Raw genomic sequence first — 22,709 nt, forward strand, 5'->3', positions numbered from 1 at the left:
AACGAAGAGGAGACAATCTATCAATTTTCTTATGACCTGAAACATGAATCCAGTGGTGCGATGTTGTAGTTTTGTCTCTGTGTGACTATGGTGCTCCGGGATATGAGGCATTTATTAAGATTAGAAGTACACAATCTAATGATTGAACACATTTCTGCGAATTACTTATATTTCTTCTTTTTTTTTTAGTTGTGCGAGTTTGATTGAGTGGTGCAAATTGTCATAATTAATGAGAGTGCTTGAGTGATTGAGTCGGCCGTAAGCCGAAATGTCATAAATTCAAGACCAATTGAATACAAAATCATTTCCGCCTAATTATTAAACTTGCATAACGTAGACGGTAAGGAACCAAATACGTAACTTTATATGTGGTTTAATTATTGAAGCTAAGACATTTAAACTAATTACTATATGAAGATATCAAGTACATTACATTACATACACTAACTATTTATTATTATATAATACTTCTGACGATCGTCGACATGGAAAAACGAACCGGCTAAAAATTTGGTCCACAAATTTAGTAGTATAGATTGTGGAACTAATGTTTGAACTCCGTAAACGTGATTATGAGGGTTAAATAGCTCGTCAACTATTGTGGTTCTTATAAATCACTGGCTTTCAAATATTCAGTTGGTGTGATCTGATGTTAGTAAATATAGGAAAGCGATTCGAACATATACAGTGTCGTATGCCTTTTTACAATATTATCCGTCCGTTACATTTATATGGTGTAATGGTATAACAATATGTAAAAGAGATATATGTGAGATAGCTATCAAAGAGAGAACTGTCCACAAGAGACCACGTTTCGTATACATAAGTAATCAACAACTGATTGGTGAACGGCATCGATCATTAAGCAAAACATATACCACATAACAAGCTATATGTATTATATAGGCTTTGATATAGGAAAATGAAATATGTAAGACCTTCAATAATGAGCCAAGCCTATACCGCATTAGGTCCCATATTATGGATTTTAACATGTACTTTTAGATAACTTATATGTGTGTCTTGTGATTAACTTTAAATACTGCTTAATATCATTGTATTTTAAGTAATGTTCGGTAAAGTTATTCGATATTTTATTTTCAATACAAATAAAATTGAGAAAGGAAATGGTGAATATGTCAAAGCGACAACCACCCGACCATAGAGCAAACAACAGCCGAAGGCAACCAATGGGTCTTCAATGTAGCGAGAATTCCCGCACCAGTAGGTGTCCTTCAGCTGGCCCCTAAAATATGCATAATAGTACAGTGATAATGGACGTCATACTAAACTCCGAATTATACACAAGAAACTAAAATTTAAAATCATACAAGACTAACAAAGGCCAGAGGCTCCTGACTTGGGACAGGCGCAAAATTGCGGCGGGGTTAAACATGTTTATGAGATCTCAACCCTCCCCCTATACCTCTAGCCAATGTAGAAAAGTAAAAGAATAACAATACGCACATTAAAATTCAGTTCAAGAGAAGTCCGAGTCTGATGTCAAAAGATGTAACAAAAGAAAATAAATAAAATGACAATAATACATAAATAACAACAGACTACTAGCAGTTAACTGACATGCCAGCTCCAGACCTCAATTAAACTGATTGAAAGATTATGTCTTCATCATATGAATATCAGGTACAATCCCTCCCGTTAGGGGTTTAGTATCATACTATCATAAAATATATGAGAAGAACATAACCCGTGTCATGCCAACAACTGATTTTTAGAAATAAATGTGTTTAGTTCCGATGCAAAGACCCTATCAGTGAATCAATGTTAAAGCCAAAATATGCAATCTTTAATGACCTGACAACAGTATCGTAACTATATCCCCTTTTAATAAGTCTATTTAAAGGTTTTGTTAGTTTCTGAGGAGAATACTGACATTTTTGTGCTTTATAAAGAATATTTCCATAAAATTTTGGATGTGAAATACCTGAACGTATAAGATGTCTGCATGTTGAGTTATATTTACGAATTATTTCCTTATACCGGTGATAAAATTTAGTAAATGTTTTGACCAGTTTGTGATATCGAAAACCCTGGTGTAATAATTTTTCAGTAATACATAAATTTCTCTCGCTAAAATCTAATACATTGTTACATACACGAGCGAATCGTACAAGTTGAGATATATAAACACCATAAGATGGTGACAAGGGAACGTCACCATCTAAAAATGGATAATTAACAATAGGAAATGAAAAACCATCTCTTTTATCATAAATTTTTGTATTAAGCTTCCCGTTTATGATATAGATATCAAGATCGAGGAAAGGGCAGTGGTCATTGTTATCATTAGCTTTATTTAAAGTAAGTTCTACAGGATAAATTTCTTTAGTATACATACTGAAGTCGTCATTATTTAGAGCCAATATATCATCCAAATATCTAAAAGTATTGTTAAATTTTTGTATCAAATGTTGTTTTGATGGGTCTTTGCTAATTTTAGTCATAAATTGTAACTCATAACAATACAAAAACAGGTCCGCAATAAGTGGTGCACAGTTAGTCCCCATTGGAATTCCAATAACTTGACGATATACGGAATCTCCAAAGCGAACAAAAATGTTATCAAGTAAAAATTCAAGTGCATAAATAGTATCAAAGCATGTCCAATTGACATAGTTCTTTTGTTTATTGCTACTAAAAAATGATCTAAAAGAGTTTGAACATATGTACTCGCATTCCGACTTTTTAAATGCCCAGTTAATTAGGGATGTGAATTTTTTCTTAATAAGAATATGAGGCAAAGTGGTATATAGGGTAGAAAAATCAAAACTTTGAACAGATTCAAAATCACCAATATATGCATGCAATTTATCAAGTACTTCCAACGAGTTTTTGACACTCCAAAAGTAATTAATTCCACTATTTTCAAAGGCCTTATTTGAACAATTTATTATCAGGTTTTTTATTGTACCAAGTGTACTAGTAAGTAAAACAGACAATTTAGTAGTTGAACAATGGCTGGAAGATGAAATAAATCTATATTTGTAAGGTTTTTTGTGCAGCTTCGGAAGCCAGTACATAGTTGGGACTTTCATTGTGTTTGGTTCTGCTTGTAAAGAAGTAGCTAAAAGTTTATGTTTGTTACAGATGTCGTTTTCTGAAAATGAAGTCAGTTGGAATGTTGGTGAATTCGTGATTTCCTTTTGCAGAACCTCTATATAAAATTTACGTCAAACAATAATGATATTATTCGCAGCTTTATCAGCCGGGACAAAAACAAATTCCTTGGCTAGTTCTGTTAGTTTATTTTTGATATGCGAAATAGGGTTTTTATAGTTTTTGTTGAGGGTAAAATGTTCTTTAAAATGTTGTATTCGAATATCAACTATCTTCATTACTGAATTAAAAAAAGAGTCCAAAGATTTTTTGTCAGCTTTTTCCCGTTTTACCCATTTCAAACAGTAGGCGCGGAGTGAGTCGTTGATGATATTACGACACTCATTCCAGTTAATAGTTGACGGGGGACGATATTTAGGTCTTTTACTGAGGAATGATTTTAACTCTCGGTCGCGAACGATGTTAAGGTCTCCTGTTATAACATGGGAAATTGGTCCATAGGTGTATTCTGAATTACTGCAATTACACGACATAGGTGTATTTTCAGTGATATTTACATCTTTACACAATTGGCTATAATTAAACACATATTTTCGGGTAGATTTCTTGTAAATATAACAAATGAGAGGGAGTTCAGTATTATCAAAATATCCAGGAATTTGGTCTTTAACAGAATGGTCGTTAAAAATACCGGCAATATTTACAAAATCAAAACCTTTATTGACATACTTTATTTTAATAAAATGTTTTTTATGATCTTCAGGGCGATCAATTTTTGGAAACAGTTTAGAATAACAATATGCCATTATAATTTGGACAATTTCATACTTAGGACTGTAATATGAAATTGTGTTGCAATCCTCTAAAATTTTATTTAATTTATTTATAGGTAAAGAACAAAGCTTGGTTAACAGATAATGTCTGCCGTTGTTTTTTGAAATGGAAATTAGGTCCGAAATATTTGTATGGTTGGTCCGAAATTTTCTTTGATTGCGATTTTTTTCTGCGTCCATGAGAACGATTTTTACGAACAGTTTTAGAAACTATATCCAAAATGTCGGTTCGAAATAAAGACCATGGCACAACACACATCACCTGTTAAAAATTTCGAAAAATTCCATTTCACGTCTTATATTTTTCGTCTATAATCCAAGTGAAGCATGAAATTATGTTGTCAAAAGTAAGGATTTTTTCTCAAACACTCTGTGCATTTTCTTCTTGACTTTTGTATTGGTCGTATCTATTTCTAATAGTTTAGTGACAATTCAAGCCTTCCGTGCATATAATGCTTTAATAAATTCTTATAATAAAGTATGATGACAAAAAAAAACTAATAACAAAATGTAACACTGAAAGTCTCTTAACAAAGAGTAAGTACAATAGCTCAGACACATCAAACGATTGGAAATGTGACATATAATATGTTTAATTTAAATTTGAATTTAACATTAACACTAACGAAAAAATCGCATAGATTGATGTGAGTCATTTTATATCATTCTAAAGAAAGATTTTAGTTTTCTTAAGCTTTTATTGAAACTAGTACATTTGTAGCAACCTTTCATTTGATTGAAATTTGTTTTAAGTAAATTGGAAATCATTATCAATACAACTTTACAAGCTCCACATCCAAACTTATGAAAATTGTTCGGAATAGGCCATACATTAGATCATTTCTAGTTTGGTCTGCTCTTTAATGGTTGCGTGAAGTTCATGTTTTTCTTTTCCAATATGTATCCCAAGAGCTGGAAGCTGGAGACACATGAGATGCTATAACATTTGTGTCGTCATTCACATTACTGATGTGTACAGTACAGTTCTATACACTTATCACACATAACTTTTAATATAAAAATAAAGCAAGTGAGGCCTAATTGCCATTAGTCGATACTTTTTAACCAATTTTCAAATGACGTTCATGAATGCATATATCAATCCCTGTAAAGCATTAAACAATTAGCAAAACCTTAACTTAACACTTTGTATGAGGATGTAGAATTAGCCGACTAGACGACATGTAGCACAAATCACACCAGAATTGGAAAAAAAGTCGACATTTTTTTTTAATAAAATTCAAATATTTTTCCGGAAATATTTCCCTCTTAAGTAGATTTAAATTCAGCCAAAATTTTAATTAATATGAAAGAAAATTTATTGTGAACACGACTCAAAAAGAGTGTGTATACAACATACATGCGTTAGTGAATATCTGAACTTTATTCTAAAATATGAGATAGTGTTCAGCTTGATTAAAATCTGAAATGATAAAAGAAAAACTACGTTCGGTATTCCCCCAAAAAATACATATATATGTTTAGTATATTTAATTTAAAAACTATCAGGTATCATCTAATGATCTATATAAACTGACGATTACGGGACAAATTATTTAAAGGTACAATCAAATACCAAAAACTTAAAATACATATAATTTTTGAAACTCTTTGGAAGGTTAGTTGTTTGCCATCGAAACATGACTACTACGTCTTGTATAGCAAAACCACTTAATTCAATGGACGCGAATGCAATTCGTTTGACTGTCGTTGAAAATATGTTCCTAAGAACACGACGAATACGTTTAAGGTAGGGTATCTACAATGCAGTTCTCCATTCCTCGAATTAGGTTGATCAAAACATAGCCGATTAGCCTGGTATCACAAAATGACGCGAAATCTGTTTTCCCTTCTAACACCTGTTGGTATCTCAGTTTGTGATGGTGTACGTATTGCTAATTTTTTGTTATCTTTTGTGTGGTTTTTTTATACTTTTGTTTGCCCTGGCATAAACAAATAGTTTTCAGCTAATCAAATCGAACATTCTTTAGATATATTTCGCCTATTTTTTATAGGGTCTTTATTCATAAGTTGAGTTATTCCAATCTTTAAAAGCAAGTATCTTTGAATTTTATTTCAAGAGTACCGTAGTAATTATGATGTATTACGTCATTGACAGGACAATTATGAATTCTAACAAAATGCTTCTTAATTGCAGAGTATTAGATAGTCTCATTTTCCCTACCTTCTCCGTATAAGGAGTAGAACTACGTTCTTACAAATAATTTTGAAAAGGCATGGTTTACTTTTTTTACTCATTTTCTGTTTGTTTTTAGGTTTGTTTGTTTATTTCTTCTTTTCTATGAGAATTATGTATATAATTCAGGTTTATACAAAAGACGATTTGCCCCTTTCTGTTCCCCATTGCATTATCTTCATTGAATTATTTTTAGCACGTGAAAACTATTTATAAATTCTCTTTGTTTACGTCGAAGGCATCGCCATTCTTTTTGTTAATATTTTTAACACAATTAATCAACTTATTCGTATATACCGAACGGGTATCCGAATCTACATTGACATTCCTTATCAATAAGGATTTATCAGAACATTAATGTGTTGTTTTAATTACAAACAGTTTTATACACACATTTCATGAACTGTTGGTGAACTTTCGAAACCTGAGATAGTTATTTATACCGTAATACAGAGGATAAATTTCTATACATCTGATTCTTTTAATCGAACGTAAGTACATCAACTAAAATAATATGAATGGTAGAAAGAGTCCACGTAGGTAAAACATTGATAATAGTAGAAATTGGCCAAAAGAAACATATCTGGAAAATTTAAAAGAGATGGGTATCGGGGTCAATGCAACGTGGAAGGTAGAAATGCTTCGTCAGTTGTGTTTGGCTAATAAACCAAAAACTATAACAATTCCTGAAACATCTTATCAGCCTCCCGTTAATGAGTTACAAAACTCTACAAATACGAATGATCAAGAAGAAGGATTATATCACCCGTCAACGCTTCTTGTCGGAAATGATACGCGTATTCATACGCCAGGTAACACACCTAAACTAAACAGTGAGGTACTCTTCAGGGAATCTGCCACAGCCTTTACCTCAGCAACTGAAACTCTTTCAAATATCGCTAAGCTCATGTTAAAAACTTCAAATACAGAAAATGTCACCGGAAAGAAAGCAACAACACCTACACTAGAATCTGCATTAAGATGTTCTAATAGCCGACAAATAGACTCGTCTGCCGAGGCTACATAGACAGGAAAAGTGTACTACGCTGAAGATCTACCAAAGATGGATTTCGTTGCACCATCCCACAAAAAGCAGATAATACAAGGTAGGTACATTAACCTGGCTACATTATTGGCACCAAAATATGATATACCTCAAAACCAAACTATGCATTCAAGGGGGTTTACCGTTGAGCTTTCGAGTAAGAAAGATGTAAGATCGGACCACAATCTTTCAATAGAAGAATTTAATAGGGCTTTCTGGAAATACCGTAATATTATGGGGAAGCTTTCCCTCAGAAAACAGTTGAATTGGAACAATATGAAGCTGACATAAACGAAATATCACAAAATTACGGCCCGTTTTTCTATACATATCACAAGATGTTTTCTGCTAAAGCAGCTGCTGCCATAGTTGAACACAATATTTTTATCAACTGGTTAAAGGTCGATAACTTGTTGAACCTTGTTACTCATAATGGTCAAAGCAGAGCATGTGCTAACTGCGGGGAATTTGACCACACATCAAAATTATGTGAAAAAGCAAAACACGGCAACCCAACTTTATTCCAAGGGGCTACAAATATTCGTAACACAGATTAGAGGAGGAAAACCGGTTTCTTATATTGCAGGGGCAGAACTCTGCAATAACTACAATTACGGCACATGCTATAGAAGAGAATACAAATTCATGCACGCATGTAGTCAATGTTAGTCAAGCGGGCATGGCATGCAAACTTGTAGTTTAACCAAACAACAGACAAAACAACCAAGGTCAAACAATGAAACTGCAAAATTAGATAAATTATCCAACTTATCTAAAGCTTCACTAAAAGAAATGCCAAAGGCAAACATCTGACTAGATATGTCACCTATAAACGTAAATAGACTTGAAAACGAACTTGAAGAACACCCAGATAAATATTTAGTATCTATGCTCGATTGACCTACGTTTGAATGAAGTAATTTACTTTCTGCCATCAGAGACCCCGAAAGTGTTGATATGCTTTTAAAACAAGAAATAGATAAAGGATATGTTAAAGGCCCGTTTAGTAGTCCACCTTTCGAAACTTACCGTGTTAGTCTTAATCGGATTGCAGAAGGCAAATATTCTGTCAAAAAAACGTCTTATCCTTGATCTATCTTCTCCACACGAACATGAAACCCATAAAAGCATCAATAGTCTTATAGATAAGGAGATGTGTTCCCTATCTTATGTGAAAATAGATGAAGCAATAAGGGCCATCAAGCATTTCGGAAAGCAAACAATTGTAAACAAAACCGATATGACCGATGCATTCAAACAGCTAGGAATCCGTAAAGACCAGCATCACTTATATTGCATGAAATGGAAAAACAATTATTATCATTATGTTAGACTTTGCTTTGATTCTCGCAGCTCTCCTTGCATCTTTTGTTGGATAGCAAAGGAAAATTACGGCATACCAGTTATACTTTATCTCCTAGATGATTTTCTCACTATTCAACCACCGGACTCTTGCGGATTTAGAACAATGGTGCTAATAACGCTTATATTCAATCGTCTAAATATTCTGATTTCTAAGAAAAAGACTGTAGGTCCCACTTGTTCTATCGAGTATCTAGGAATCATACTAGACACTGAAAGTTTTGAAGCAAGATTACCTAATGAAAAGATAGAAAGAATTTCAAATTTAATTGACATTTTTTTGCCTAAAAAACGGTAACGAAAAGAGAATTATTACAACTGTTAGGACATTTTAATTTTGCGGCCAGAATTATTCGTCCGGGTAGATCGTTTGTCAGTTATCTACTAAAGTTAATAAACTACATCACTATATATCATTATCAAAAGACTGTAGAACTGACTATATCATGTGGCGAGATTTTCTAAAAGACTGGAATTACTTTCTTTTATGACGAACATATAACTTTAGCTAGTGACATTGAACTGTACACAGATACGGCTTCTAACTTTGGTTTCGGAGGTTTTTTTTCAAGGTAAATGGTTTAGTAGTACTTGGCCTTCTGAACTATCAACTTCACTCGATTCAGACATGTCCATGGCTTTTAGAGAACTGTTCCCGATTGTTGTTGCATCTTTATTATGGGGGCACTTATGGAATTAGAAACGTATCACGTTCCACTGTGACAATAAAGCCGTCGTTAATATAGTTATCAAAGGAGGATCTAAAGTGCTAGACATTATGAAGTTAATGAGAACACTTATTTGGCTATAGCGGATAGTGCATAATATAGTGTTTCTGCAGTAGCTTTAAAATAGATTAGACACTGGACACTAACCAGCCGATCTGACTACTTTAAAGTTATGTTTGCAAGCAAACCGCAGTTTGCCTACAACTACACTATTTCTATTTGTTTTTTCAAAAAATTCGGATAAAGTGACCAGGCACGCTTAATTGCTGAGACAGCCGTACGCCAAAAATTATTGTATATAATTGTATAGTTGTATTAGTTAATATGTTTTTGTAGTTTAGCAATAACATTATATTCCTAGCTTGTCTTGTGTATAAATTTTAGTTAATATCAAAAACTCATACTACAACACAAAAGTGACCGTACCTTTATTAACATTTCATTAAATAGTTGTACAGTTTTTCCTTAAACTTCCAGTTTCAATCCTTCTTAAGACACTGAAATAAAAAAGTAAAGAAATGAGTAGGATATGATTAATCAATGGAATGAATGATATATATACTAGTCAACAAAAGAAACGATACACAAGTGTGAACTAAAATTTATCATAAAATATAATAAATGAAATGCTTTTGCCATTCTTTTCACTAAATGCTCAAAATTTTTTTTTACATTGTATATGTGTAAGTAAATTAGTAGAAATAGAATTGTCATATGATATATTGTCTCTAACATGAAATAGGAACTACGTACTTCATCTCAGCAAATAAATAACCAAAGCAAACGAAAAAACTTTTAATTACTCTGAAATTCAACTAAATATGTATTGTCATTTATCTATTTATTTATTTATGTTTGTTACTTGGTGGTTTTGTTTTTTTTTGGTTTTTTTGGGGGGTCTTTTTTTTCTTTTCATTATTTTAATTCAAAAAAATCTACAGACATATTTAAAAAATATTCTTATATAACTTTATATTTTACTACTTAAACAACTCACATTATATATTTTTCAAAACCTGTGCATTTGTTATATTAGATAACTATGTTTGATAATCTTAATGGTAAACCTCATTTTTGATATTACTGAAATGGTATATATTTTTTTCAAATGTGGAAAATTGTATGTTTATTACTAACAAAAATTAACAGCTGTATACATATGTCATTAACTAACGCTAACGGGGCCGGGATAAGGTACCGGTACTTGATATGTTTCAACTAACAAATGTACAGATTTCAATAAAATATGATAAATTAAAAAAAAAATTACTGAAGGACAATAAACATGTTTTCCCTCGTTGAGATTTTTTAAAGAACTAAGAATAAGTTGTTGCTATATAGTTAAACAATTAAACTTACGTAGAGCAAGCCAAGCCGCAGTAAAAACTCCATCGAATTATTTTTGGGCATACAGCATTACATGTATCATTAGTCATACCTGGATAACATGCAGCCCACTGTGATATATTTTCTATCGCTATACCATCGCCAAATGCATCAACTAAAATAAGTGTACAATGAATTATGTCTTATGTAACAAATGATAATCATAAACTAGGTTATCCTTATGGAAGGTTCTCCAGAGCGCCAAAACGATATAAAAGATAACACATTAAGATTTCGTGTTTACGGTTGTGTCCTATGTTATCACATTACCCCGATTTAAAGATGTTTTTATAGGAAACATGGTATGAATACGGATTAATATGAAAATCACATTTAAATCATTGTTATTTTAAACGAACACAGTTATATGTTATAATTCTGTATCTAGTTATTAAAATAAGGTGATTTTGTATGATTGCCAATAAACGACAACTATGCACCAACGTTGTCAATAAATAATTCCCTAAGGCAAAGATGGTTTTTGTCCGTTTATAAATTTTGAAACTATTATGAAACTAAGGTTTCAACTCCCTCAGGCTAAGTTGGCTTTAGATGAATTTGGCTATTTATTTTAATTATTTTTGACATATAGCTCTTAAACGATTTTCGGTACTTATACATCTTCGGATTTCAAATGTTTGGCTTTGAGCGTTCCCGATGAAGGTAAATCCAGAAAAGCGCTTCGAACGCAATACATTATTAAACTTGTTGTTTATAATTTTTAATAGGTCTTGTATTTAAATTTAAAATATAAGAATACTTACTGAGAAACCGCTTTGAAGGTGAGGTAAAAACATTGGGTATGATTAGAAGGAATGCACAGAAATATCTCATTTTTGCTCTCAATGTAGGTAAACAGAAAAATATCTAAAAGTAAATGAGATAGCATCTGAAAACAAAACTAGCATGTAGATATTGTAAAACCTGCCTATAGAAAACTTGCTGTAGGTGTAAAGATTCAATTCCATTATAGCAGATGTAAACAGAAGTTATAAATAAACATAGTTTTAAACAATATGCCAAAATGTAAATGTAAGACCACATAATACATTGATTTTTCTGTGTTATATCTAGATAAAATGTATTTCATTTAGAGCTGTAAAAGTATTATTTTCCTACCTCTTATCTATGTAGTTGAGCTGAACAAGTTTGTCACACTCGTGATCTGTGCATATATCATTATCTTACCTCCTATACATTTCTAGGAATATGATTGGTTAAAAGCGTCCGCGTGGAGACCGTGTATATTTCATATTAGGTAAGTAGGGAGGCCGGGCTTATTTCATACACAGTTAGAAGTGGTGTTGCGTCCCTTTATATTCCATATTAGGTTAGAAGGGAGGCGGGGCTTATTTCATACACGGTTAGTAGTGGTGTAACGCCCCTTTATAAAAACAAAACAGTACTGAGAAAAAATCTTAAAGATTTCAACAGACGAATACATTGATGATTAAGATTGAAATGAATTCATGAAACACATTTAAACCTAACACGTTGTTATTGTTGGCATCCGTTTTTGTAGGATCAATGGAAGTAGTTTCTTAATGCTAACAGTATTGAAGACATATAATTGAGAATGGAAATGGTGAATGTGCCAAAGAGACAACAACCCGACCACAGAACAGACAACAACAGAAGGTCATCAATAGGTTTTCAATGCAGCGAGAAATTCCCGCAACCGGAGGCGTCCTTCAGCGGGCCCCTAGATAAATATAAATACTAGTTCAGTGATATGGACGTCATACTAAACTCCAAATTATACACAAGAAACTAAAAGTAAAAATAATACAAGACTAACAAAGGCAAGAGGCTCCTGACTTGGGACTGGCGCAAAAATGCGGCGGGGTTAAACATGTGCATGAGATCTCAACCCTCCCCCTATACCTCTAGCCAATGTAGAAAAGTAAACGCATAACAATACGCACATTAAAAGTCAGTTCAAGAGAAGTCCGAGTTCGATGTCAGAAGATGTAACAAAAGAAAATAAAACAAAATTAAATTAATACATTGCTCATTTTGATAGGTCACTAGTCTAAATTTCACACGTTAAGATACTAGTAGTCGGTAAGATAAATTCGTTACATAGTGTGCTTGTGACGTAATACGGTATATATGGGGTAAGTAAATTTCATATGGGGATTCGAGCTTCGCTCTCACCCCATATAGATTACTGACCCAATATACCGTATTAGGTCACTAGCACACTATGTAACTAATAATATTTGATAAGGACAGCTAATGTTTACGTTAAAGCCAGAAACAATTTATACGATTTACACGTATTACTTTTTGTTTTTTATGAATTTTTATGTACTTACACATCAATTTTAACAATTTATTTAAAAAAACATGTCAAGTCTGATTCAAGATCGTGAGATCATTATAATAGGTTTTTTTTCTATTTTTATTTTTATATACATATCGTAACGATAGTATTCTGAATGATTACACTGACTACTTCAGCATGGTTTTTAGTTCTTAAAAAATGTTGTTAACAAAAAAGATTCTACTAAACTGTGACTAATAAAACTAGAACACACATAAAAAATAATTATAAAATGTCGATCAAAATTAAAAGTAACATATATGTTACTAAAACAAATAGGTTCGATTTACACAAACCCTAACAAATAATTGACGTATATTTGATTGCTTAAACATGTATGTTTCTATCAATTTTTTTAGTTTCAATTTACACGCATAGTTTCATTTAATTGCATACTAGCCATATTAACACAGGCTTTTACATTTATAATTAAGACTTCTGAATAAACCACCACTACTTTACCAGCGCTTGAGTTAAAAACATAAAAATGTATACCCATTTTAGTTTCTCGCCAGTGTTTTTTTTTTATTGGGCATTAATATATATTCAAATTATTTCGTAAGCATTACGTTTTTTTTAAACTGCAGTTTCTTTTGTGTAATTTTACGGTATCATAATATTTACGTACTACGTACTCGTGGTATTACATACATACATTTGCCAATGGTGCGTGGTATGTTTGATCAGCATTCACGTCGAATTATAGAAAAAGCATATAGCTTCTTTATTAGTATGAATTATGTTTAAGTGTTAGCATCTGTTATCTGCTTTGTTGATTGCTAGCCACTAATGGACCTACCTTGTGTGAAGAAGAAATAGTTGTGTCAATCAATGCTTACTTGAAAGCATGTACACATTGAAAGTGCACGTATATAAAACAAAAAAAACGTTTATCTCCGCGATAAACAAATGGTCTAGTCACATAACCAATATTAGTATTGTGGTAGACGACCAGTTGCTCATCGAATTTCTTTACATTTAACATTACACAAAACAATGACAATATTTACCCAAAACCATTTAAGTAGCCGCCATTATCTTTTTCAGAGCACATTGGCTCTCTCCAAAGTTTCCTTTTGTTGTTTATGTTCTTTTAATTTTGCTTTTTATTTTGTTGTGCTTTTTTTGTTTTGTTTTTTTTATTTGTTAAGATTGAAGTGGGTGGTGTTGTTTGCTTCATATTTATTTTTGAGTGATCTGTTTTGTAAGGGTCAAGTAACATTACCAATATATTGGTGATGGGATAGACGACCGGTTGTTGATCAACAACTTGCTTTACTTACTATAGATATATACTTTCTTTGTGCGTGTAATGTTAATTAATATGATACTGGTCAGATATGTCATTAGTTTTGTAGTGCGTAATACTTTTTGATTGATGTTAATGTATTTAGTATGAGCAGTGATTGCATTGATTGATAAACCGAAATTGTTGACTATACACAATTAAAGGGAAATCACACTATTTAAACTACTAATAATAATTCATTGAAATTTTGCATTTAGACAGAGCATACTTATTTCAACATTTTAGGCGAAAAAAAAATTGGGGTCACTGATGTTGTTTTCGAGATATGACGTCATCAAAAAGTAAAGAATTGCGTTAAACCGTAATATAGAAATAGCGCTCAAAAATGCTAAAAGAAGGCAAAATTATTGAAAAACGATGTTTAACTGGTTTAACTAAAACATTCAATTGTAACTTTTATCTTATACACATTTATTTTTCTAAGTTTCCTTATTTTGTAAGGCCTTTTTACATTTCCCGCCATTTATAATTGCCGTTTATTATAGATTTTTCTTGAAATAAAAAAAATCTACTAATGTTTTTTCCTTCAAACTTCTGCATTAGTTGCAGCTTCAGGGGAGATTTTAAAAGCATTAATAAAAAGGGGGGTCACCGATGTTTTAAATCCGCTACAGTGGAAATAATCTTATCAATTTTTGGCGGGAATTCTAACTTTTTCTCTTAACGTTATAGAACGACGTTGCTAGCATAGCAGCATTTCTTGCAATGCTTGGAACTATTGGGTTAAACTTATATATATAAATATATTTTTTTAAGGTGTTTTGATTATTCATTATTAAACATACAGTAACAGTTTATTAAAAAGTAATTGTCAAAGTTGGAGTCATCTTAATTTTTTAATTGCATTTGTTGTATAGGAAAAAGCAGATTTAGAATCTTCTACTTCGGAAGATTGAGGGTATCTGGGCTGAAAAGTAACACGTTCCATTTAGACTAGAAACAGAATAAATTCACTAACTTGTCCATTGCACCGGGAAGATAAAACCTGAAATGCCACAAACTCGGCATTTAAAAAAAAGCCCTCAATGACACCGTTTTCGGAAGAAAATTGGCTAACATTTCTGTTATTACACAACGCTCCATAATCGACACAAATTAAGTTCGAATTCCAGTTTTATTTGATTTCGAATATTTTTTCAAGTAAGATTTCTAGTTTAAGCTCGAGTTACACTTAGAAACTTCTTGAGTTATACCGTTAGACAGAGTAAAAATTCTGGTAAGAGTTTAAATTTTGAGATCCGATGAAATTAAGAGTAAGAATGTGGTTTCTATTTTCTTTTGGTGCACCTCTTTTTGTTTGAATGTATATTCTTTTATCACATTTATCTTTCATTGTGGTAAATGCACCTATTTTTGCCAATACTGATTAATGAGGGGGGCAGGACCTTTTTCGGGACGTCGGGATCAAGTGTTTCTAAGCTCGGGATTTCGGTATTGACCCTTTTGGGATCCGGGATTTCTTTTTTCGATGTTCGGGATGTCAGGATTTTTTTTTTTTTTAATTCTGGGCCTCGGGGTTTCATGTTTTTAAGACCGGGATTTCGTGATCAGGACCCCTCTGACCCCCCCCCCCCCCCCCCCCCCCGGGCCCCACCCCCAGCCTCATTAATAATAGTTAATTTGAAACTAATTAATTGAATTTGTGTGCCAATATTTAAGCACTCTCTGATATATCATGTTGCTATTTTTGTTTAAAGAACCAAAGAATAAAGAGTAAAAAAAATGGATGTCTTTTTCAGTCACGGTCTCCGACAATATCCCTTTATCAGTGTCGACAGTGATCACATTGAGTGATCTAAACTCGAACCTACATCTGAACTTTTATTACTATTTATTATTTTTTCTTGATTTTTGCAAAACTTTCAGTGGCAAATATTACATGAACATCAGCACAAAACATTTGTCTATATGAGTGGTTACGGGACGTATTATGGTAGACATCTGTCCGTCCGTCCGTCGTCCACATGTCGGACATTAACACAAAAACGCTTTAACCAATTGGCATAAAACTTTAAAGAAATTGTTTATATCTATTGACGTGAGCTCCTTTTCTTGTTTTTTTTATAAATTTTGATTTACGTTTCCGAGTAAATCCATTAAAAAAGGGGACAATTATAACTCAATATCGCTTTCATCAATTTTCATACAACTTTGATAAATTGTTTATATCTGTTGATGTAAATACCCTTTTGATTTTCATAAATTTCTAATATGACATTGATAAGTAATGAATCTTTCTGAAATTGTACCACAAGGTTCCATATCACAAATGAAAGGCTGAAATTGATTTAAGGGGTACATGTAATTGCTCAAAACGTTCAAGAATTAAGGGCCACAAACAAGCATTTTACTAAAATTACTATTTTACAATAACTTGTGTTATGGATCTATCTAAAATTGTACTACAAGGTTCCATACCACACAGAGAAGGCTGGGATTGAGTTTGGTGGTAATTACTCCAAGAGGGGAGGGGGTGGCGTTTCATTTTTTTCCCCCAAATTTTTCGAAATATCTCAAAAAGAAATCTCCAATTGAACAGTATCATGAGTATTGCACAATAGATTTTTAATATCTTTGACCACATTTATTTTGTGTCAGAAACCTATATTATGTCAAAAATGTTATCACAATCCAAATTTAGACCGTATCAAGCTTTAATATTGTACCCAAACTTGCCCCAACTGTTCAGGGTTCAGAGGCGTTAGATATCAAAGGAACATTTAGGAAAGATGGACGACAGTCACACTTAGATCATTTCTGTCGTCACATGTGAAATAAATAACGATTTCAAATAGGACTTCACACATTTACGTCCAGTGGCAAGTTTAATGCATATTCAGAACTAGAACATATGAATTTTACTCTGCTTTGTAAAAACCCGACAGGCTGAGCCGGATAAATACTTATATGAAATGAGATGTTTGATGAATTATTTATACATGTAGTATAGAAGACTATAATAGTTATGACGTTGCATGCATGTGATATGAGAAAACTGTAAGTTGAAACTCATTGTTCTTATTTACAATCCTCTTTTGAACAGAAAACTACAGATTCCGATAGCTATACGATAACATGCTGGTACTCTTAGTCTATATGTACCACCCCCTCCCCCCCCCTCCCCCCGAAAATATACGCTGAACCCTACATACCGCATCGCGGCGATACGCTGCCAAAGTTGTGTCATTTCATTACCACTTTCGGCTATTTTTTTGCCATACATTTTGTCCATTTCTAGTAGCATTTTCATTTTTGCACTTAAGGTCAAGATGAGTCCATAATATTTTTTGGAAATTTAGAATTCAATTAGATATTGAACATATACATCAGAAAATTAAAAAAAAATTATATGTCACCGACTTCGGTCATTCGGTATCGAGAAAATGGTCGGAGAGGATACTAAGTTACATTGAATATGCTATGAAATTCCAACGTTCTTAGACAGTGTTGATTATGCATGATGATTATGTGTTTTGTATTGGTAGATACTTTTTATCATAATGGTCTGGATAGTGGGTCATTCATTTATTAATGTTTATTTTGTGTTTCCAATATTTTTTATTCTTTATATTTTAGCACCTCATCATTCAATCTTTTTTTTTTGCCTTTTATTCTGCAGTATTTGCCCATTATTTTGTATTCCGCAGGTAAACCCCAATACAATCTAGAAACTCGCTAGTACAACATATCAGTTGTAAAAAATATGATATGTCCATTATCATTTCTACTGCTTTAGTGGAACATCCCCTTCGAGCGTTCGCTTTTTCATAAATTAGCAACCTCTACGGCGGAATCGAAAACGGCGACGTCATAATACAGGTACGACACTATGGCGGCGCCGAGAGCGATGCGTATAAACAATAGTGTGATTTCCCTTTAAGTAGCCGCTACCATTCTTTTCAGAGCACATCAGCTCTCCCCTAAGGTTTTGTTTTGTTTGATTTGAGGATCACTTTTTTGGGGGTTTGTTTTAAAAAAAAATAGGTTTTTAGTGTGTGTATGTGTGTGTGTTTGTTGTGGGTTTTTTTTTATTATTTACTTGATGTTGTTTTTTTTATTGAAAAAGTGAGTATCTTGTCTTATGCAGCGACCTCAATAGTTGAAACGATTATTATTATGAATCACACTATCGAATTCCGATCAGTCAGGACGATATCGAGGGAGTTTTGTAACGTTCTTTACAACCAATCCGAGTCGTGCACATTAAGAGTCCGTTCGTGATGTATGAAAACCTTCGAAGAGTTTTCAAGTTGTCCAGTTATTCGTTTTTATGTTATGAGAATGAGTATGACGATTGCTTCTTTGTTACTTGTAAAGTGGTCACGTTAGTAAGCAACTTGATTCGTTAATTAATTATGCGCCGATGAAGACTAATTCAAACATCCATCTCTAGTGTCAAAATTTTGTAATTTCTGTTGTGTGCAGCGATTTAACTCGTGATTTGTTTTGGTGTGTACTCACTATCTTTTAAATCTATGAAAATAATATACTTATATTTTTCGTTTGTACCACTTTTGTTTTGGATCAAGGATGACTGTCATTTTCGTCATTTTCGTCAAAATTTGATTTTGTGATTTTCTTAAAGACAAGTTTCCTCCACTCTTCTCTGTTGTTTGCTGTTCTTTCCTCTGTGCCCCGGGTATATCCTCTTTCCTTTAACTCATTTTCTGCAGTGCGTCTCCATGTTGTTTTAGGTCGGCCTCTCTTTCTCTTCCCCTCTGGTGTCCATCTAAGGGCTACCTTGGTCATGTCATCAGATGGTTTGCGTATAACATGACCAACCCACCTCCATCTTTTTTATATGAGCAAAGTCTCCATGTCTTTGTTATTCGTCATCTCATGTAGGTCTTTGTTGGAGATTTTGTTTGGCCAGAATATTTTCATTATCTTTCGCAGACATGTGTTATGGAAGCTGGAGAGTCTGTTGATGTCTTTGTCAGTCATTCTCCAACACTCTGAGCAATATAGGAGTGCAGAGAGTACACAGCTGTTATATAGTCTGAGCTTGGTCTTCTTTTAAAAGGCTGTTGTTTTCCAGATGTTGCCTAATCTAATAAATGCAGATCTAGCTTTTCCTATTCTGATCTTAATATCTCTTTCAGCTCCACCTTCTGTTGTTATAAAACTGCCTAGATAATTAAATGAATCTACTGTGTCAAGCTGTTTCCCTTCTACGAATATGACAGGATGTTTCTCTGTATTGAGGCACATTAGCTTTGTCTTTTTGGCATTGATCTTAAGTCTAATCATTTTAGCTGTTTCTTCTAGCTTTTTGGTCTTCTCCTGCATATGGTCTTCGGTATGGGATAAAAGAGCTCAAACATCAGCATAGTCAGTGTCAAGCGTAGTACAAAGTGTCCATTTCAGTCCGGTGTTACTTTCTGCTAGGGTTGTTCTCATTACCCAATCAATAGAAATTATGAACAGCACAGATGACAAAATACATCCCTGTCTTACTCCAGATTTTACGAGTAATGTAGTGTCAGCTTCAGAGTTGATGGTACATGAGAAATTTGTATAAAACTGCTTGATGAGTTACACTATCTTACTTTGTATACCATAGTTTCTCAGAATTTTCCAAAGACTTTCCCGGTGTAAGCTGTCAAACGCTTTCTCGAAGTCTACAAAATTTACCAGTAGTTTTCTCTGCCACTCATGACACTGTTCTAAGATGTTACATAGGACAAATATTTGGTCGATGCAGCATCTACCTTTTCTGAAACCAGCTTGTTCTTGTCGTAGTTTCTTATCCACAGCCTCTATTATTCTTGAAATTAAAATTATGCAGAAGACCTTACTTGGAATGGATAGTAAGGTGATTCCTCTCCAGTCGTTGCAGTTAGTTAGGTCTCCTGATTTTGGTATTGTAATGATGTTGCCTTCAGACCAACTGTTAGGAATAATAGCTTGTTCCCATATTTTCTGGAATACTGGATGTAAAGTATCCGCTGCTAGAACTGGATCTATCTTAAAAAGTTCTGCATTCAGTTGGTCCATGCCAGATGCCTTTTTGTTTTTCAAGCTTCTAATGGCTTTCTGTATTTCTTGTTTTGAAGGTGGATCTGTGTCTATTTCAAGGTCTACGGGTGCCTCAGGAATAGTTGCTATATTATATGGATCTTTTCGATTAAGAACCTCTTGAAAATGTTCCTTCCATCTCAGATATTGATCTCGTTCTGTTGTTAGCATATTGTTGTTTTTGTCTTTAATAGGCATATGTATCTTAGCATTTTTACCACTTAGTTGTTTAGTTACTTGATAGATCTGTCCCATTCTCTGATTTGAAGCTGCACTTTCTGCTTCTTTTGCTAGGTCTTCCATAAAATCTCTTTTGTTCTTTCTTGTTGCTGTTTTTACCTTCTTGTTGCATTCTGTATACTTTGTTCTTAGCTTTTCCTTAATTATCTCAGAACGTGTTTGACAAATTTTGTTGTTCACTTCTTTTCTATCATCTATCAAATTCCAAGTTTCAGGTGTTATCCATTCTTTGTGTACTTGTCTTTTGAATCCTAGTACCTTTTACTGGCTTGAGTGTAGATTTCATGTATGTGCTGCCATTCATCATTGACTGATAGTGTGATTGTGTTGTCAGTTGTGAGGTTGTCTAATAGCTGAAGCCTGTTCTTTATTTCCAGTTTAAACTCTTGCTGGATTTTTGGATCTTATAATTTACCAACATCAAATTTCCTTAACACGTTTACATAAGTAGACAACTTTTTAAGTTTCAGTTTGATGTTTGCAATTACTAGATGTGGTCATTAGCAACATCTGCTCCCCTCATAACTCGTACATCTTGCAGCGATCTTTTCCACTTTCCATTGATGATAATATGGTCTATTTGGTGTTTGTCTCTACCATTTGGAGAAGTCCATGTCAGCTTATGTATATCTCTATGAGGGAAGATAGTACCCCCTATTACTAAGTTATTAGCACCACATAAGTCCACTAAACGTTCTCCATTGTCGTTCCCATTACTTTTTCATTCCCGGTGTTATCATTTCCAACTTTGGCGTTCAAATCACCCATCACTATTGTAACATCATGTTTTGGTACTTTTATCGTATTCAAACTTTCAGCTTAATTCATTAAAATAATACCAAAAAAATATCATAAAAAACAGCGGTCAACATAATACAACATTACAAACTAATAAGTGAACAACCAAAGAAAAAAGGTCACAGAATGTAAAATTGCATTTTGAAGAAAACAATCATTGTACTTTTTATAACTTGTAAAGTTCAATTGCCTAGTAATATGTGCTTGTTTTGTGCAGTTGTGTACCAGGTCATTCATTCAGACTTGTATTAACAGTTTATAAAACTTTGAATGTATAAAGTGCTTATTATTTCGTATATTTTGTAAGTCAAATCGGAATTGTATCATTTAGGTTACGTTAGAAAATTAGTGACATGAGCCAGAATGTTTATCCTTTTAAGTTCAAATTTGAAATTTTAAGTTTTGTGAAGATAAAGTGTGGATTAATCTAGTCTCTTATTTTAAATTAAATCAATAAACATATAGGTATAACCCATACATTGTTATAATTTACTTTTGTAATCAGTGACTAATAATATGACCAAAATAACCGAGAACATATATATATATCTGAAATATGTAAGCCTAAATTTGAAAAGGATCAAGTGATTATTCATAATGTGAACGGTAAAGACCGAATGAACAAATGAGCAAATCGATAAATTCAAAATAGTGAAACATGCATAGTTCAAAATTTCTATATTATGTGTCTTCGGATTAGTACCTAAATAAAGGCAACAGTAGTATACCGCTGTTTAAAACTCGTAAATCAATGGACAAAAAACAAAATCGGGGTAACAAACTAAAGTGAGGGAACCCCATTTTAACATGTAGAGTCATATATGTTATTTCATTTCTTCATCCCGCTCTCAAAGATTAATATAACTGCAGGATTTCATTCATACCATTCTAACCACTTATAAACAGAAAGTAAAAAAAGGGATATCCAAAAACAAATGTCGACCACTTCCTCAACCAAAACAGGAGATATTTCCTATTGTGGCTGTTTTGTTCACTCATCGTTGTTATTATAATGGAATTTGATGCAACAGTCGTTCAAGTGACAGGTTAAGCGCTATATAACCGGGTTCAATCCACCTTTTTCTACATTTGACAATGCCTGTACCTAGTCAGGAATATAACAGTTGTTGTCTATTCGTTTGATGTGGTGTATTATTCGATTTTGCCATTTGATTAGGTACTAACCGTTTTGAATTTTCCTCGGAGTTCAATATTTTTTTGGTTTTATGATGTTTCATGGAGAATAACTATCCAATTCGATTAAGATTGACATATTTGATATAAATCTAAACCATCAATGAAGTATTTTCCCCTCATTCTGTAGTGAACACTATAAACTTAGCAAGCTAGTTTAAGTATTAAATTTATTCAATCCTATAAAACATACAT

General features: G+C 33.0%; 1 protein-coding gene across 8 annotated transcripts; it reads right to left on the reverse strand.

Moving 5' to 3' along the window:
- Positions 1-1,077: 1,077 nt before the first annotated feature.
- On the reverse strand, positions 1,078-13,892 carry LOC139495753 (uncharacterized). 8 transcript variants are annotated; one of them, XM_071284126.1, is made up of 5 exons: positions 13,607-13,629; positions 11,394-11,496; positions 10,603-10,744; positions 9,670-9,740; positions 1,078-1,246 (listed from the first exon to the last, which is right to left on the reverse strand). In XM_071284126.1, exons 1-4 carry the CDS (start codon positions 13,610-13,612, stop codon positions 9,686-9,688), a joined length of 306 nt encoding a protein of 101 aa, XP_071140227.1. In that variant the 5' UTR covers positions 13,613-13,629; the 3' UTR covers positions 1,078-1,246; positions 9,670-9,685. The 8 variants fall into 8 exon arrangements, 3 of the variants coding, with proteins under 3 accessions (XP_071140227.1, XP_071140226.1, XP_071140225.1); XM_071284125.1 differs by lacking the exon at positions 1,078-1,246 and adding an exon at positions 5,316-5,334; XR_011657449.1 differs by lacking the exons at positions 1,078-1,246; positions 13,607-13,629 and adding an exon at positions 13,755-13,892 and having other exon boundaries at positions 9,655-9,740.
- Between the last annotated feature and the right edge of the window lie 8,817 nt (positions 13,893-22,709).

This window comes from Mytilus edulis, chromosome 11 (genome assembly GCF_963676685.1).
Source record: "Mytilus edulis chromosome 11, xbMytEdul2.2, whole genome shotgun sequence".
In the NCBI taxonomy this organism is placed as follows: Eukaryota; Metazoa; Mollusca; class Bivalvia; order Mytilida; family Mytilidae; genus Mytilus; species Mytilus edulis.

Excerpts from the sequence above, each read along its gene's own strand:
- LOC139495753 (XM_071284126.1), bottom strand. Across the intron at positions 10,745-11,393 it reads ACCTTCAAAGCGGTTTCTCA|TTGATGCATTTGGCGATGGT; the intron begins GTAAGTATTCTT and ends CACTTATTTTAG. Across the intron at positions 9,741-10,602 it reads TGCGGCTTGGCTTGCTCTAC|TGTCTTAAGAAGGATTGAAA; the intron begins GTAAGTTTAATT and ends TTTTTATTTCAG.